This window comes from Brassica rapa, chromosome A01 (genome assembly GCF_000309985.2).
Source record: "Brassica rapa cultivar Chiifu-401-42 chromosome A01, CAAS_Brap_v3.01, whole genome shotgun sequence".
Taxonomy (NCBI): Eukaryota; Viridiplantae; Streptophyta; class Magnoliopsida; order Brassicales; family Brassicaceae; genus Brassica; species Brassica rapa.
The window spans coordinates 4,156,371-4,172,568 of NC_024795.2; the positions used below are offsets into that span (position 1 = coordinate 4,156,371).

The 16,198-nt window shown below is 34.0% G+C and overlaps 3 protein-coding genes across 4 annotated transcripts; 1 reads left to right on the forward strand and 2 right to left on the reverse strand.

The window, feature by feature from the left end:
* The first annotated feature begins 8,548 nt into the window (after positions 1-8,548).
* Positions 8,549-10,248, forward strand: LOC103853851 (auxin-responsive protein IAA27). The gene is made up of 5 exons (XM_009130760.3): positions 8,549-9,061; positions 9,150-9,409; positions 9,482-9,623; positions 9,734-9,795; positions 9,950-10,248. Exons 1-5 carry the CDS (start codon positions 8,691-8,693, stop codon positions 9,985-9,987), a joined length of 873 nt encoding a protein of 290 aa, XP_009129008.1. The 5' UTR covers positions 8,549-8,690; the 3' UTR covers positions 9,988-10,248.
* A 161-nt stretch (positions 10,249-10,409) lies between these two features.
* Positions 10,410-11,970, reverse strand: LOC103853860. Its single transcript, XM_009130766.2, has 3 exons — positions 11,875-11,970; positions 10,831-11,443; positions 10,410-10,751 (listed from the first exon to the last, which is right to left on the reverse strand). Exons 2-3 carry the CDS (start codon positions 11,441-11,443, stop codon positions 10,624-10,626), a joined length of 741 nt encoding a protein of 246 aa, XP_009129014.1. The 5' UTR covers positions 11,875-11,970; the 3' UTR covers positions 10,410-10,623.
* A 127-nt stretch (positions 11,971-12,097) lies between these two features.
* On the reverse strand, positions 12,098-16,046 carry LOC103853867 (altered inheritance of mitochondria protein 21). Of its 2 annotated transcripts, XM_033285456.1 has the most exons (8): positions 15,824-16,046; positions 14,337-15,678; positions 14,038-14,246; positions 13,884-13,956; positions 13,524-13,819; positions 13,023-13,441; positions 12,623-12,947; positions 12,098-12,551 (listed from the first exon to the last, which is right to left on the reverse strand). In XM_033285456.1, the coding sequence occupies exons 2-8, from the start codon at positions 15,676-15,678 to the stop codon at positions 12,267-12,269; spliced, it is 2,949 nt and encodes a 982-aa protein (XP_033141347.1). In that variant the 5' UTR covers positions 15,824-16,046; the 3' UTR covers positions 12,098-12,266. The 2 variants fall into 2 exon arrangements, with proteins under 2 accessions (XP_033141347.1, XP_009129019.1); XM_009130771.3 differs by having other exon boundaries at positions 13,884-14,246; positions 15,824-16,045.
* Positions 16,047-16,198: the final 152 nt, after the last annotated feature.

Sequence of the window (16,198 nt, forward strand, 5' to 3'; positions counted from 1 at the left end):
GCCATCATCATGATTTGAATAGGGACACTAATATTATATAATTCACGTGAAATAGTAGTGTATTATATGGTAACTATATTATATAGTAAAAAGGTAATACCATAAAAGCATATTTATGTAGTTGCCTAGATTGTTATTATAATATTCTAAAGATATTAATGATATTCCAAATAAGAAGCGTACATATAGGATTAATATTAGGAGATGTTACAAAGATTATTTTAGCTAGTCTTATTTTGAAAGATTAATGAAAGGGTGCACAATAACTTTTCATAGGTAGATTTTTTAAAACTCTTCCCCTTTTAATAGTATAGATAGTTTTCGTGCACTTGATTAAATTTTTTTGGCGTTGGTGGTATTTGAAATGGTTGAGAATCTGAATGGATATTTACTTTCATAAAAATTTTGGTGTATGTTTAAAAATAAAAATTTATAAAGGCTTTTAAATCATATGAATATAATATTCAACACACTACTGTTGACTGTTTATATAATTAAAATTCTGAAGTAGTTAATTACAAATTTGCTGAACTCATAGATTCGTTGCTATTTTATAAATTATCACAGGATGAGGTACATATGGTAAAAATTGCTTTGATGATAATATAACGTCCATATCGTAATGTGTGTTTTTTTTTGTTTTATCTACTATGTATTAACAAATAATTAACACATTCAATAATATTAAAGAGTAAAAAATCCTGTCAATTGTTCATAGTATAAGCCCAAACTTAAACTCAAGTCTAGCCAAAGAAATAAAACCCAGAAACACATGTCAGTCTCTCAGAGAGTGACTTTCCACGTGGATAGCTTAGGAGAAAGGCAAACATATTTTTATATATATAGATAGATTCATTACTAAAATAAATCTTAAAATAACTCAATATTATATTTTTAATTATATAATTAAAAAAATTATTTGGTTAATATTTAATTATATAATTTATGATTTTAACGTTTCACTAAAATACTTTTTCATATAACTATTTTTTCATATACAATAAATATATAAATTATTTTCTTAATTATAATTTTTAGATTTTGGATAATTCAATATTCTATTTTTAGTTATATAATTAATAATTTTATTTAATTAATATTTAGTTATATAATTTATGTTTTTAACTTTTTAATTAAAGACTTTTTCAGATAACAATACAATATATACATAAGTTATCTTTTTTTTTAAATTATATTTTCAAATTTTGGATAGTTCTTACTATTCTTAATATTAATCAATTATCTAATCAAAATCAATTAAAATTTCGTTCTTATTTTTTAATTTATTTTTACATTTTATTCATTAAGGGTTAAACGATATTAACCACTCTAACTTTCAACTTGAGAACTACTTTGCGAAAATTTACTTCGCAAATAATAGTTTTAAATTATATAATTAAAAAAAATTGTTTGATTGATATTTAATTATATAATTTATGTTTTTAACGTTTTACTAAAATACATTTTCAGATAACAATACAATATATATATAGAAATTATCTTTTTAAATTATATTTTTAGATTTTGGATAATTCAGTATTCTATTTTTAATTATATAATTAATAATTTTATTTAATTAATATTTAGTTATAGAATTTATGTATTTAATTTTTTACTTAAAGACTTTTTCAGATAACAATACAATATATACAAAAGTTATCTCTTTTTTAAATTATATTTTCAGATTTTGGATAATTCTTACTATTCTTAATAATAATCAATTATCTAATCAAAATCAATTAAAATTTCGTTTTTATTTTTAATTTATTTATACAATTTTTTCATTAAGGATATAAACGATATTAACCATTCTAACTTTCAATTTGAAAGCTTCATTGCAAAAATTTACTTCGCAAATAATAGTATAGATATAATACTAGACTAGTGAATGGGCTTGGATCCATCTCCTTACATTAAACTTGAAATTGCTTCGAATAAGGTTTGTCACGAGAGATCAATTAATACGTGACAAAAAAATATTTAAATGTAAATATATTATTACGAGGACTTTTTTGACAGAAACACAGAGAGAACAAAAAGCAGATCAACAGAAAACAAAACTAAACACACCCAGACTAATTGGAACCGACACTACAAACCGATAAACTAAACACACCATATTAAAGATCTTATGTAAATTATTCTTATTAATTTTTATAATTAATGACAATTCATATTTTGATACTCTAAACTTAGACCTTTTGGTATAAAAACACTAATCAAATTTTAATCAAATCACTATAGTAAGTGCTTCAACAATTTCGAAAGATGGCTTTATAAGAGATTGTACGCACTACGCAGTACGGCAGTAGCCAGTAGGCCGCTTTCTTCATTGACTTTCCAGTAACTGGAGTCTAGAGAGTAGAGACCATCTGAGGTCAACCGGTTTCCATTCCATATCAATATCCGTTCTGATCAGCTACTCATCAAACCTAACTAAATCGAACAAACCCTATATGTGCCAATGGCCATGATAAATATTACATTTGGTATTTACAGATTTCGGCAAATAGAATAATATGAATAAGCATCATCATGTGGTATATCTTCATAAATCTTGATAGTGGAACACAATAATGCAATATGCATATATAAATGGAGCATATATATAAACCTACATCATTGAGGCTTACGACTTATAAACGTCGACTCTGATTGACAAAGTCAATTTTCCAATACCAAGCACTTTCTAAAATGTCTACCATATATTTGTCAAAGAAAATTTTAATGAATCTCATGATTACAGTATTTGAAATCTTATAAAAAAATTACACCCTTCGATCAAATGTATACTCACACTAACCCTATATTTATATATGCATAACCAAACAATTTTCCTAATTTGATATAATTTTTTGACTTATTTTTGGGTTCACCTCTTATGGTGAACTTCTAGGTTCGCCAACTAATAGGATCTTGTTATTTCATATTCAATATTTAAAAAAAAAATAATAATGTCAAGTTATATTATGGTTTTAAAATAAAATAATAAAGAAATAGTAATAGTTATAAAAAAAAATATTTTTAGCGTCGTCAACAAAACACTAAATCTTAAATCCTAAACTCTTGAGTAAACTCTAAATCTTAAACCTTTGGTAAAACATAAATCTTTTGATAAACCCTAAATCTTTGGGTAAACCCTGAATCCTTGAGTAAACCCTAAATTATTAGATAAATCCTAAATCTAAATAAAAAACACTAAAACACTCAAGGGTTTAGGATTTAGGGTTTAGAATTTAGGGTTTAGTGTTTTAATGTTTAATGTTTTTGATTTAGAGTGTAGGATTTATCCAAAGATTTAGGGTTTACACAAGAATTTAGGGTTTAATGTTTTTGATGACGACGTTAAAAATATTTTAAAATTTTTTTTTGTAACTATTATTTTTTTTTATTTTTACCTTTTTATTTTAAAAACATAATGTAACTTGATAATATATTTTGTTTCATTTTCTAAAAAGATATCAAATATGAAATAACGGAATCGTATTGGTTGGTGAACTTAAAAATCGTGAATCGAAGAATAATTCTATTTTTTTTCAAAGCGACCGGGAGTGTCTCATGATTACAGTATTTGAAATCTTTAAAAAAATTACACCCTCCGATCAAATGCATACTCACAGTAACCCTATATATATTTATATTTGCATCGAGGATAAAAACAATTTTCCTAAATTTGATATAATTTCCCCAAAACAACCGGGAGTGTCATTGGTATAACCGACCTTTTACTGTTGCGGCAAAGGTCACTAACATTATTATTAATCACAGCAATTTCTTAATAGAGTGAAATAACCGCGTCTGAATGAAGATGATATAATATCGAATCATTCATGGTCGTCGTATTGATTCGGTAGTAGGTTATAATGGAGCATGAGGTTCTTGTATATAGATGTTAAATCAGTGGAGTAAGTGGCTGCTTTGTGTAAAGATTCACACTGTCCCTTTGATCTTTTTCTTTCCATTGCTACACAAATCGATCTTTCACTAACGTCGTATGTACAATCTTTCACTGATTTAACGTTTTTAGGTTTAGTGTAATTCCAGTCGATATTCAACTAAATATATTTTCAGTTAGTCATTGTTTTGATGCCTTGCAGGAACTATAATAGTAATATAACAAGCATTAATTAGAATCTGATAACGTTTTTAATATATCATCATAATTTACACTTCAGTTAGCACTTAGCACACACACTTTTTATGTTCCCTTAATACGTTGAAAATAATATACACACATACAAGGCCAACATTTTATCTATAAGTTACTGGTGTCTCTTTCTAATATAATTAAAACCTATATGATTTAGTCAAACAAAGTGCTACTAGCTAGTAATAATTATAATCAGCACATCTGAATATCTGATGCAACAATTGATTAAGCAACAGCCATAGACATCTTTAGAGTTTACATATTGCATAAATTTCGATAGTGATAAAACATTGTAACTGTAACTTTTAATGAACTAATGGCTCGATTAGATGGTGAGTTGAGGTGCAATTTAAGATGAGATGTTTGTAAAACGACAAAAACTTGCCAAAAAAGAGAGAGAAAGACAAATGAAAAAGGAAAATAAAGGCACCTTATGATTAAGACCCTCGAACTTACACAAAAACACAAATCCAAAAAGCTTTAGATAAGATACAAGGCTTTAGTTAACCAAATTACTATGCATGGTGTAACAATGCAACGTACACGTATTTTCTATATATATATATATCTATTGTATTAAAATAGAAGTCACAACCTCATTTCATATGTGATTTTTAAGTTGGACCACTCTAAATATTTTTTTTATTAAATATATTTTAATAAGACTAATAATATACAAAAAATTTGAATTATTTTAATCATAATATCTTTTGATTTCCTTTTCATTTAAAATAAAAATAAATAAATATTAAAAATTTCGAAAAAATTTGTTTAAGAAGATTTTAACAAGATCTTAATTTTCAAAAATTATATGTTAATAATTTCACTAATTTCATGATTACTTTTGAAATATTATTATGCACTAATATATTTCTATCATATTTTTATCAATTATATAATCACAATCAGTCATATTAAATGAAAATTATTATGTTCATCAAAATATTTTAACAATATATTAATTTTCAAAATATTTATGTAAATAGTTTCACTAATTTCTTAATTATCAATGAAATATTATTATGCATTAATATTTTTTATAAAATTTAAAATAAAATTCTATCTTAATTTTATCTATTTTATAATCATAATCAAATGAAAAAATAAAATTCTTATATTGAACTACATATAATAAAATTATATTAAATTGATAGATTTATAAATTTTATTTTCAAACATATAAAAGATTTACTTAAAAATATAATATGATGACAGACTACAATACATGTATAAAAATTAACATATCTTTGATTTTTGTATATACAATATTATATTATGTAAAATGAAAATATTACTAAAATGAAATCCAATTTTAAAAGGCGGTAACATAAATTAAATACAAATAATTTTCAAATATGTTTTTCATGCACATATTAATTTATTTAATAACTAAATGTAAATATAATAAGATAAATATATAATAAGAAACAACAATTACATGTGATGGTTTTAAACAACTGATTATTTACAACATATAAACTATAAATTATTATATTTGAAATGGTTATATAAACATTTAAATATATGATTAAAATTAAAATGTATACTAATGATCTAAAATAAATATATTCATACATATAAAATTTAAAATAACACCCGCGCGGTTATATAATAGAAATTTTACTTGATTTTTATTTAATTATGTATTTTCTGTTTCTTAATTTTAAAATTTTGATTAAAATATATTTTTGGTTAACAACACAATATCTATAGGACGTATCTTTTTATTTTAAAGTATATTTTTAAAATTTTGGATAATTCTTATTATATTAATTTTAATTACCCATGTTCGAAACTACGTTAGACGCTAGTCGGGCGGATGATATGGGCCTAGCGAGTTAACAATTAATCGGGAAGTAATCGGAGACTAATCAGGGCTTAGTTTTTAATTTTATTTTTATTTTTATAAATATATCATGCATAATTAGTCAGTTTGCTTGACAATAGACAATTAGTCGAAGTAGCCTGGTGGTTACATAATCTTTGCTCAGCGTAAGAATCTGGGTTCGACCCTCGATCCACTTGTTTTTTCTTCTTTTTAACTTTTTTTTTTCCTTTAATGATGAGTACTATCGTCATTTCGTCTTCATTTTCCCCATCTGTCTTTACGGTTTTTATTGTTACAGCTTTTCCATGGCCGTAAAACGTTTATAATCACACATATTATCAGATTTTGGTGCGTTTTCATGTTTTTATACTTAAAACCTATAGATCTGTCATAAAAATATAAGATTTTAAGCATTCAAACCGCAAAAAGAAAAAAAAAATTGTTGTTGCCGATTAATTGGCCAACTACAGCCAACTCGCCATGGCCAAGCACCGCCGAGCGGCTCCTCGCCGACTAATCGCCCGTATAGTACCCGCGTTTTTGAATAGGGCCTATGTTATCAAAAAAATTAAACTCTTTTTTATTTAGCTAATAAATATTTTTCATTCATTATGGATAAATGATATATACGCTCTAACTTTTAACGTGAGAGCTTAAATACCAAAAAACCACTTCGCAAATAAAATTACCTATCTTATAAAAAAAACTCATTTTTGTTTTTAGCTAATTAATATATTTAATTCATTATGTGTAGAAACGATATTATCCGCTCTAATTTTTAATGTGAGAGTTCGAATGCTAAAAATCACCTCGTAAATAATAGTATAAATATGATACATGAAACATCCTGATGCAAATATATAATAGATACATAAAAACCCACTAAATTCGAGTGAACTATGATGTATATTTGTCCAAAAAAAAATGATGTATATATAATCTGATAAACATTTATACTAAAGACACTAACACAGAGTTTCCATTCTTGATCTTTTTAATGACTTTCACACATTAATCCAACTATCCAAAATTTTATTATAGGTCAAAACTTTAAACATATTCCTGATTTTGGGAAAGCATAGTATAAAATAAAAAGGTGGTTTGTGGAGACCACACTTCTTTATTTGGGAACACTGCTCAATATTGCTACTGCGGCTAAGTGGCAAAGACCTACCCCTACTGTTTCTTTCCACTTTTCATGCCCCGTGTGGCCCCAATAATGAGAGCCCATGGGCCCAAAACTTTTCGAGATTCTCTTCTCTCCCTCATCCTCAAGTCTCATCATCTTCATTGCAATTATTGGCGATTTAGGGGACGACTGGATTTCCCGCTACCACCCGCAAACGCAGCTTTTGCGGTTGGTAGCGGTTGTCGGCGGTTTGCAACAATCATTCAAATCGCTCTAAACCGCTTCAAACCGCTCCAAATCTCATAAATTCAAAAGCTGGTTCCAGCTAGCGTTTGCGGTTGCGGGCGGTTGCGGGAGGGTAAAAAAAATTTCTTTTTTTAAAACAATATATATATAAAAGTAAAAATATTTAATAAAAATTTTAAAATTGAAATTTTGAAAATATTAAAATATATCTATTATATTTTAATTAATATTATAAAATTTTATAATAAAAACAATTTCAATAAATTTTCAAAAATTAAAATTATAACTTTCTAAATATAAATCTTATATTTATTATAATTTTATGATTTTTGATATTTTTATGATTATATTAAACGTAAATATTGTTAATTTATTATTTGACTGTTATCACATTTGATAGTTAACCAGTCATAAGTCACCCGCAAACGCACCAATTTTTAACCGCAGTACCAATCGTACAAATCTCTTAAAACCGCTAGAAACCGCAACCGCCTGCATCCACAAACTCCCGCAACCGCAACCGCAACCGCTGCGTTTGAACCAGTCAGACCCTTAGTAAATCTCTATACCATTAGTGAACGGGTAACATTACTAATACATTACGATTTAGAAACATCATATGTAAAGTTTCATTTTTTTAAATAAAATGATATTGCAGTGAAAAAAAAGTTACATACTTGTACTCATTTCAATCAAATTCACAAAAGTCATGAACTCTATTATAAGTTGATTTTATAATTAACTGACTAAACATAATTATCGGTGCAATCATCAAGACGGATTACATTACGAACGCGTATTTTAGCTGCTAAATCATATGCATGGTAGCATAACATGCGCCTCCAAGAGAAAGCAAATACTAGTTTTTAAATAAAATAAAATAAGAAAATGGAGAAAGAGAGAGACAAGGGCAGAATCGGAAAGCTAACAGGACGCTTTCTGTGACCTGTCGGGGAGTAGATGTCTATACATATGTAACGTGTATATATAGATTCATACATGTATATACAATTTGCCAAATACAGTACTACCATTTTTTCTTAATTCAATGTCAGTACTCTATTTTAAGGTTAATCTAATGTATAGTGATTTGTGTTTAAACCCCAAAGAGGAAATAATTTACTTCTAATTATTGACTATAAAAAATATTAATTTAAGTATATTTATTTAAATAAATAAATAAAGAAGAGAAAGCTCTTGCTTTTGTTTATCACACAAGTTTTTAATTTTTCCTCTTCTTCATCTCATCTCTCTCTCTCTCGCACAGAAAGTGTTGTACTGTTTTCTCTAAATCACTATATGCTTCAACAGTTACTCCACATTCATCATACTTGAGAATGTCTGAATCCGTAGCAGCAGAGCATGATTACATAGGTTTGTCCATGGAAGCATCACAAATGTCTGACAACAAAACCAAAACCAGAGACAACAACAACAACAAAAACGACGACGTTCTGAATTTCAAAGCAACCGAGTTAAGACTCGGTTTACCCGGTTCTGAGTCACCGGAGCGAGTTGACCAGCGGTTCTTGCCTCTCAAGAGCTCATGTCCAGTGTCAGGTGCCAAAAGGGTGTTTTCCGACGCCATTAACGGGTCTACCAAATGGGTCTTCTCTCCTGGATCCGCTACTGATGTCAAAGACATTAAACCGGCAGTTCCGGTTAAGGAGAAGAAGAGCTCTGCTGCAGCAGCACCTCCAGCTTCCAAGTAAGATATATAAAAAAAAAAAAGCTCTCTCCTTTCTACTCAGACATCTCTGTTTTAGAGCTTTAATGATGTTTCTTTGTTGGAGCAGGGCACAAGTTGTGGGTTGGCCACCGATTAGATCATTCAGGAAGAACACAATGGCTTCTTCTCAATCTCAGAAACAAGGTGGTGGTGATAATAATAACTCAGAGACTGATGGAGAAGCAAAGTCTGGAGCTGAGCCTTGCTTGTATGTTAAAGTGAGCATGGAAGGTGCTCCTTACTTGAGGAAAATCGATCTCAAGACTTACAAGAGCTACGTTGAGCTCTCTTCTGCTCTTGAGGAGATGTTCAGCTGCTTCACTATTGGTATAGTTTCTAACTCTCTTTCATTGAAGATGATAATACATGTGTGTGAGTGAGTTGTTTCATTTTCTACAGGTCAGTTTGGGTCTCACGGAGGGTGTGGCCGAGATGGGTTAAACGAGAGTCGCTTGACCGATCTCTTGCGTGGTTCTGAGTATGTTGTTACCTATGAAGACAAAGACAGTGACTGGATGTTGGTTGGTGATGTCCCTTGGGAGTAAGTCTTTGATTTTGCTCAATTTTAGAAACCACTAAGATCAATCAACAACTTAAGCTTAACCAAAGAAGATAGATCAGTGAAACTCTTTACTGTCTTTTTCTCTGCAGAATGTTTATATGCTCCTGCAAGAAGCTGAGGATCATGAAGAGCTCTGAGGCTATAGGCTTAGGTTAGTCTTCCTTCTCTACTCTTGTTCTACGCCGATCACCTGCTCCTTAAACTTTTCTTAGTGAGGAATAGCTCAGAAAGGATACCACTTGGTCCCTTCCGAGCTCTTGAAACACTAAGAACTGTCCCTAACACAAATCTTGTTTGTTTTGCAGCTCCAAGGGTGATGGAGAAATGCAGAAGCCGGAACTAGTAAATGTGATGATAAAATGATATGGAAGAAAGAAAAAGATGTTATTAAGAAATGTAATAGCCATTTTGTTTTCTAAGTATTCTCAGTGTGTTTTGTGTGCTTAAGAGTGATGATGTTTGATCTTTCTTGAAACAGCCTCTACTAAGTTCTAATAAGGCCTCTCCCTATGTCTCCAATCCATCAAATGGGTTTTGTGTATGTGTGTTTTTGCTAAGTAAGACTTCATAACTCATATGTATAAAAAGTTTGTTAGTGTGTAAACCAGATGCAGTTTTTAAACTTCATATCGATGTAATCTCTCTCTGGTTTGGTCCCGGCTAACCAAACGATTATATCTAAAATTCGCAGTGAAACAGAAGTTCGAACATTCTCTAGTTCAGAGTTTACGTTAAAGTGATATCTCATTTGATTGAACTAGTGGATTCAAACGAAGTGATACGGATCATACTATTACTAAACATGTACAAAGGGATTAAAACACTCACACCACAGTTTCATATTAAATGTATTTGATCTAATATATATTACAGAACCTAATCCTCAGTTCCCTCTCTTTAAACCTCTATGTACCAAACTGGAAACTGGAAAGGCTTACAGGACTTGTAGAGTAACTCACGATATGCTTCCTCATGTCTCTCAATTCTTCTGGAAGTTCCAGCTTCTCTTGCTAAGGCCGTTCATTAACCAGCCAAAGTCGAGTAGATTTTGCCCGTATTGTATCTTCACGAGGTAGCTTCTGTAAGGTATCAGTATGTTCTTGAGACCTGAGAGCATTCAAGATAGATAGTTTCATCAAACGAAAGACATTTCTGGTTTCTAACAACCTATGACTTAGATAGTTACCTGTTATGCACATTGTCTTGTAGAAGTGAGCTACTTGCGCATCACCTCTAGTCACAACGCGCTTGTTCGACTCCAAACACTCAAGAAACGCCACGTCGGCTTTCAGCAACTCAGCCTGGTCATGTGTATCATAACCAATATCATGGCAATAACAGCAATGGTCCAACCAATCAATAGGTCTCTGATCCCAAATCGGCGAACCCCCGTCTTTCCCACTAGACCAGTTGGGTCCACAGTAATGCCCGTACCTCGGAAAAAGCTGAGAAAGAAACGCTCTCGGCCCTGTGTGCCACGGAACCTTCGACACGTAGGGTCTAAACCGATGGACAGTAGTCACAGTGTTAACTCTCGATGACCTGCGAGACACGGCATGCCTTTTTAACCCTCTGTTTATAGTAGTGGGTTTCTGCTGCTTCCCATCACGTGAGGTTGCAGCCCAAGGAAACACAGAACCAAGGGAGAAAGTCCATATCTTTATGCCGAACAAGCTTTGCCCTTGATCATCTTGCTGTTCAAGGAGAGAAGTGGTGGATGTCACGGTTTCTACCATGGTTACATCTTTCTTCGAGCTGTTGCTGTTAAACCAGGGGATGCTCGGTAACCCAAAGTTCATCTGTAAAAACAACACACAGCAGTACATACAATGACTTCAGAAACCAAGTATCAACTCTGTCATCACTATGAATATAATCATGTTTGAGTAATTAAAAAAAAACAAGACTTTGTTTCTGAAACTTCTTAGAAACCGACCTTTTTTGTGTAATGATCAAGACAAGAAGACAAGTTTTAATTTTTTTCAGACATAGGTTAGTAGTGTAAGAAAAGGAATAAACTTTGGTCTGTGTAGTAAGACGCGAGTGTTTGGGAATTCAAGTTTTTGAATTTCATGATAATGCAAAGAGAGCAGTTTTAATGGATGATGATGATGAACAAGTCGAGATCTCAATAAACATTTAAAATTTACTAAACCTAAATTACATTAGATTAAGATCTCCAAAATGGAAATAGAATCAGACTGATTGAATCAAGATGAAATTCACGAACCTGAACAGGAAATTTTACAGAGACGCTACGAGAAGAAGACAGCTTTTCCGTTTTCCTTCACAAGTTTTATCTAACCCTTTAATTTATTCATCAGAAACTTTAATGGGCCGAAAACTTTAGTGGGCCGACGTTATAGCCCATATGGGAACTAGATTATCACAAAAAAGTCTGAAGTCTGAACTAGATCATCACAAGGTAGTGTGTAAAATGTGTTGTAGACAAATGAAAAACAATCTCATATTTTCATGAATCAAAAAAGTTTACAGATTTTTGATTAAAAACTCTAATCAAAAGGTGAATACTGAATGATTTTTGTCTACAAAACGAAAGAGGGAAGACTTTGCTTTAAACTCATGTGACAAAAGAGAACTCCCTTATACATTTTTCCTCCTTCAGTTGTCTTCTCCAAGGGTAAACTTCACAAACCTCCTGACCTTGATGTTTTCACCAAGAGTAGCCACCGTTTGCTTCACAAGATCCTTGACCAGAACGCTATCATCTTTAATGAAAGGCTGCTCAAGCAATGCCATTTCTCCAAGCCTCTTTGAGATCCTTCCTTCAACAATCTTCTCCTTTATGTTCTCTGGTTTCGACTCTAGATCCTCTCTTTGCATCTCTATCTCCTTTTCCTTCTGCTTTATCTCCTCTGGAATGTCCTCGATGGACACATATTGCACCTGCGTGTGTACACGTTTCATGTCAGAGACCACCACCAAGCTATTGTTTTCAGATGAGAAATGTTCTTTACCTGTGGATTAGCCACTGCTTGCATTGCAAGATCATCAACCAGTTCCTTGAACTTCTCGCTTCTTCCAACGAAATCAGTCTCGCAGTTCACTTCTATCAGAACTCCAATGCGAGCATCGTGGATGTATGATCCGATTCTACCTTCAGCTGCAAGCCTGCTTGACTTCTTATCAGCTGTTGAAAGACCTTTCTTCCTGAGATACTCTTGCGCTTTCTCAAGATCTCCTCCTGTCTCCGCCAACGCCTTCTTGCAATCCATCATTCCAGCTCCTGTTTCTTCACGCAGCTGCTTCACAAGACCAGCTGAAACCACTGCAGTTGGTGGACTGCAAACGCCATTTTCAAAATAGTTTAAGTCTCTAACGAACATAATCAAGAAGAGAGTATAAATATCATTTCACCTTGGAACAGCTTCCTTGGGCAACTCTTCAGCCTTTGGCTGTTCTTTCTCTGGTTCGGCTTTTGGTTTAGCTGCGGTTTGAGCAGCAACCTCAGCAGCAAAGTCCTGACTCTTCTTCTCGAGGCCTTCTCCGAGAGTGTACCTAATGAATCTCTTCACCTTGATGTTCTCTCCAATGGTTGCAATCCTCTGCTTCACGAGATCCTTCACTATCACCTTATCGTCTTTAATGTATGGTTGCTCCAGCAATGCAAGTGCGTCTACCCTCTTCTTTATCCGACCTTCCACTATCTTCTCCCTTATCTGCTCCGGTTTCGACAGAAGATCTTCCTTTTGCATCTCTATCTCCTTTTCCTTCTTCACAATTTCTTCGGAAACATCTTCAGGTACAAGGTACTCCACTTGAGGGCACGCAGCCACCTATGTAACAAGTCAATTAATGTTCTCAGTGATAGCAAAAGCGAAGAAAATGTTGTTAGCTAGAATCTTTGGAGTTACTTACCTGCATAGCCAGATCATCAACCAGTTCCTTGAAGATGTCACCGCGTGAGACGAAGTCCGTCTCACAGTTAACCTCCAAGAGGACACCGATTCTGCTGTCGTGGATATAGGAACCGATTCTTCCCTCGGCTGTGGCTCTGCTGGCTTTCTTGTCTGCGCTCGCTAGTCCCTTCTTGCGGAGGTACTCTTGAGCTTTCACCATGTCGCCTTCGCTCTCCAAGAGAGCGTTCTTGCAGTCCATCATTCCTGCTCCTGTTTCTTCTCTGAGCTGCTTCACTAAGGCCGGTGAAATGCCAGCTGCAACAGATAGAAGTTTCTCATTAGATCATGAAGCAGAGATCTAAAGAAGCTAAAGAAATACCTTTGATGCCAGTTTCCTCAGAAGAAGCTTCTGTGACTACTGCGGCAGGAGTCTCAGCTTCAGCAACAGGTACTTCGGACACTTTCTCAACGTCTTCAGTTGCTACAGCTTCTGGAGATGAAACTTCATCAGGTACAGTTTCAGCCACAGGTACTTCGGCCACCACTTCCTCCTTCTTCTCAACGTCTTCACTTGCTACAGCTTCTGAAGATGGAACTTCATCAGGTACAGCTTCAGCAACAGGTACTTCAGCCACCACTTCCTCCTTCTTCTCAACGTCTTCACTTACCACAGCCTCTGGAGATGAAACTTCATCAGTGGCTGAACTTTGAGGAATAGAGTTCTCAGAAACTTCCTCTTCACCTGGTAACGAGTAGAATAAACGGATCAATGATATTAAACATTAAAACCAATTAACTGATTTAGTACTAGTAAAAAGGCAACTCAACCTACTTTTGGTTTCTGGAACTGGAGGAACATCTGGCGTTTCCTCAATCTTTTCCACCTCCTCAACTTCAGCTGCTGCAGCAAGTGTTTCCGTTTGCTCTTCTGTCTCCTCTTCAGCTTTGGTCTCTATCACTTCTTCTTCTTCTACCTTTGGAGTTTCTGAAAGAACCTCTTCAGGTGATACAGATAAAGATTCATCAACTTTCTCAGAGGTGATAGCTTCTTCTGACTCCTTCACAGGCTCCACTGGCTTCTCAGCTTCTTCCTCCCTCTTATCAAGAAACGCAGCAATCTCCTCGTTCTTACGGAAAGCAAGCACAAACGGATTCGTCGCAGTATGCACAACCCCTTGACTAAGCGTCTCATCAAACTTACCATCATCCTCCTCTTTCATAGTCAAAGTAACACGTCCCCTCGCTATCCGCAACACACGAACCTTAACCTCTTGTCCAGCTTGCAACGAAGACCCCCCACCCATCATCATACTCCCAATCCCATCATCTGCTTCCTCATTCGTAGGCAAGAACCCTTCTTCACCTTCACCAATCGTTATAAACGCACCCGACCTAGTCAAATTCTTCACCGTCCCATCCAACATCTGCCCTTTCACATACTTTGAGCTGAACCCATCTTCCTTCTTCTGTCCCCCTCTTTTCCCTCCGGGCCTCGGCTTATTATCACCACCACCACCACCACCACCGGACTGGCGTTTAGGAGGATCGTCATTGGAACGCATAGTGAGAGAAATACGTTTAGACTCAATGTCAGCTTCCACAAGCCTCACTTTCACCTCTTGCCCAATGGAGACAACACTCGCAACATCTTTAACAAAGGTGTCACTCAGTTGAGAAACATGGACTAATCCATCAGTGAAGGCACCAAAATCGATGAAAGCACCAAAGGGCTGGATGGCTCTTACTTTACCAGTGAAGGTTGCACCAGCAACAAGCTCCTCGTTCTTAACCGCAGGCATCTCGCTCTTCCTTCCAGGTCTTGCTGTTCCCCTTGAAGTAGTAGGAGCAGCAAGAGCAGCTTCCTCTGACTTGTCATTTGCGTCGGTTCCCGCAACAGGAGGAGAGTCTTGTCCCTCTACAGCCGCCGCGACAACATCAGTCTCTGTGGTGGCTCTAGTACGATGAGGATGCAGCACAAAGTGTCTTCCGTGAGTAGGAAACAGTTTAAGCGAAGTGGAAAGAGGAAGGACGAGTCTTTGAGTTGATGGTGGTATCTGTTTGCCAGCTTTGCGCGAGAAGCAACATTTGATGGAGCAATCATTCTTCTTTACAGTGAAAGCTGCTCCGGGAACGAGCCATGGCTTGCTGATAGAGGAAGGAGTAACCGTAGCCATCTAAAAAAAACATTAAGCATTCATTACCCAGTATCAAAAGCTCCATCGAACAAACACAGAGTCTAACTAAACAATTGACAATTCATATCTCCAGACCAGAATGATTGCAGAAACCCATTTGATTACAAGTAAGAAAAGGAGCTACCTTTTACTTGGCCTTGCCTTGCTCTGAGAAAACTCTCTCCCAGAAAGCGATAAAGTCGCTGGCTTTCGCTGATAAGCTTTAGAAGAGAAACGAGGGAAGTGGTGAGAGGCTTTAAAGCCTTATCTCGTTTTGTCTGTCTCTTCAAAGATTACATACCAGATGATTGTCTTTATCTCTCTCTCTCTCCTCGGCACCAATCAGCTCAAACTCCAGGCTGACTCGATTGTGGGCTTTAGTCTAAGGCCCATTCTGTTACTAAAATTAAGCCCATAAAGTTTCTGAAGCTTGAGTGTTTGACTGAAACTGCTAAATTTTCTGAGCCTGTGATTGGTGAGGAACCAGACGACTATTCAACATTTTTTTTTACTGTAGCTT

Bases quoted from the DNA above. Each gene is read 5' to 3' on its own strand.
- LOC103853851 (XM_009130760.3), top strand. From the start codon at position 8,691: ATGTCTGAATCCGTAGCAGCAGAGCATGATTACATAGGTTTGTCCATG. The intron at 9,062-9,149 runs GTAAGATATATA...TTGTTGGAGCAG, and splicing joins GCAGCACCTCCAGCTTCCAA to GGCACAAGTTGTGGGTTGGC. The intron at 9,796-9,949 runs GTTAGTCTTCCT...TTTGTTTTGCAG, and splicing joins CTCTGAGGCTATAGGCTTAG to CTCCAAGGGTGATGGAGAAA.
- LOC103853860 (XM_009130766.2), bottom strand. From the start codon at position 11,443: ATGAACTTTGGGTTACCGAGCATCCCCTGGTTTAACAGCAACAGCTCG. The intron at 10,752-10,830 runs GTAACTATCTAA...GAATGCTCTCAG, and splicing joins CAAGACAATGTGCATAACAG to GTCTCAAGAACATACTGATA.
- LOC103853867 (XM_009130771.3), bottom strand. From the start codon at position 15,678: ATGGCTACGGTTACTCCTTCCTCTATCAGCAAGCCATGGCTCGTTCCC. The intron at 14,247-14,336 runs GTAGGTTGAGTT...ACTCGTTACCAG, and splicing joins TCCAGTTCCAGAAACCAAAA to GTGAAGAGGAAGTTTCTGAG. The intron at 12,552-12,622 runs GTAAAGAACATT...GTACACACGCAG, and splicing joins AAGCAGTGGCTAATCCACAG to GTGCAATATGTGTCCATCGA.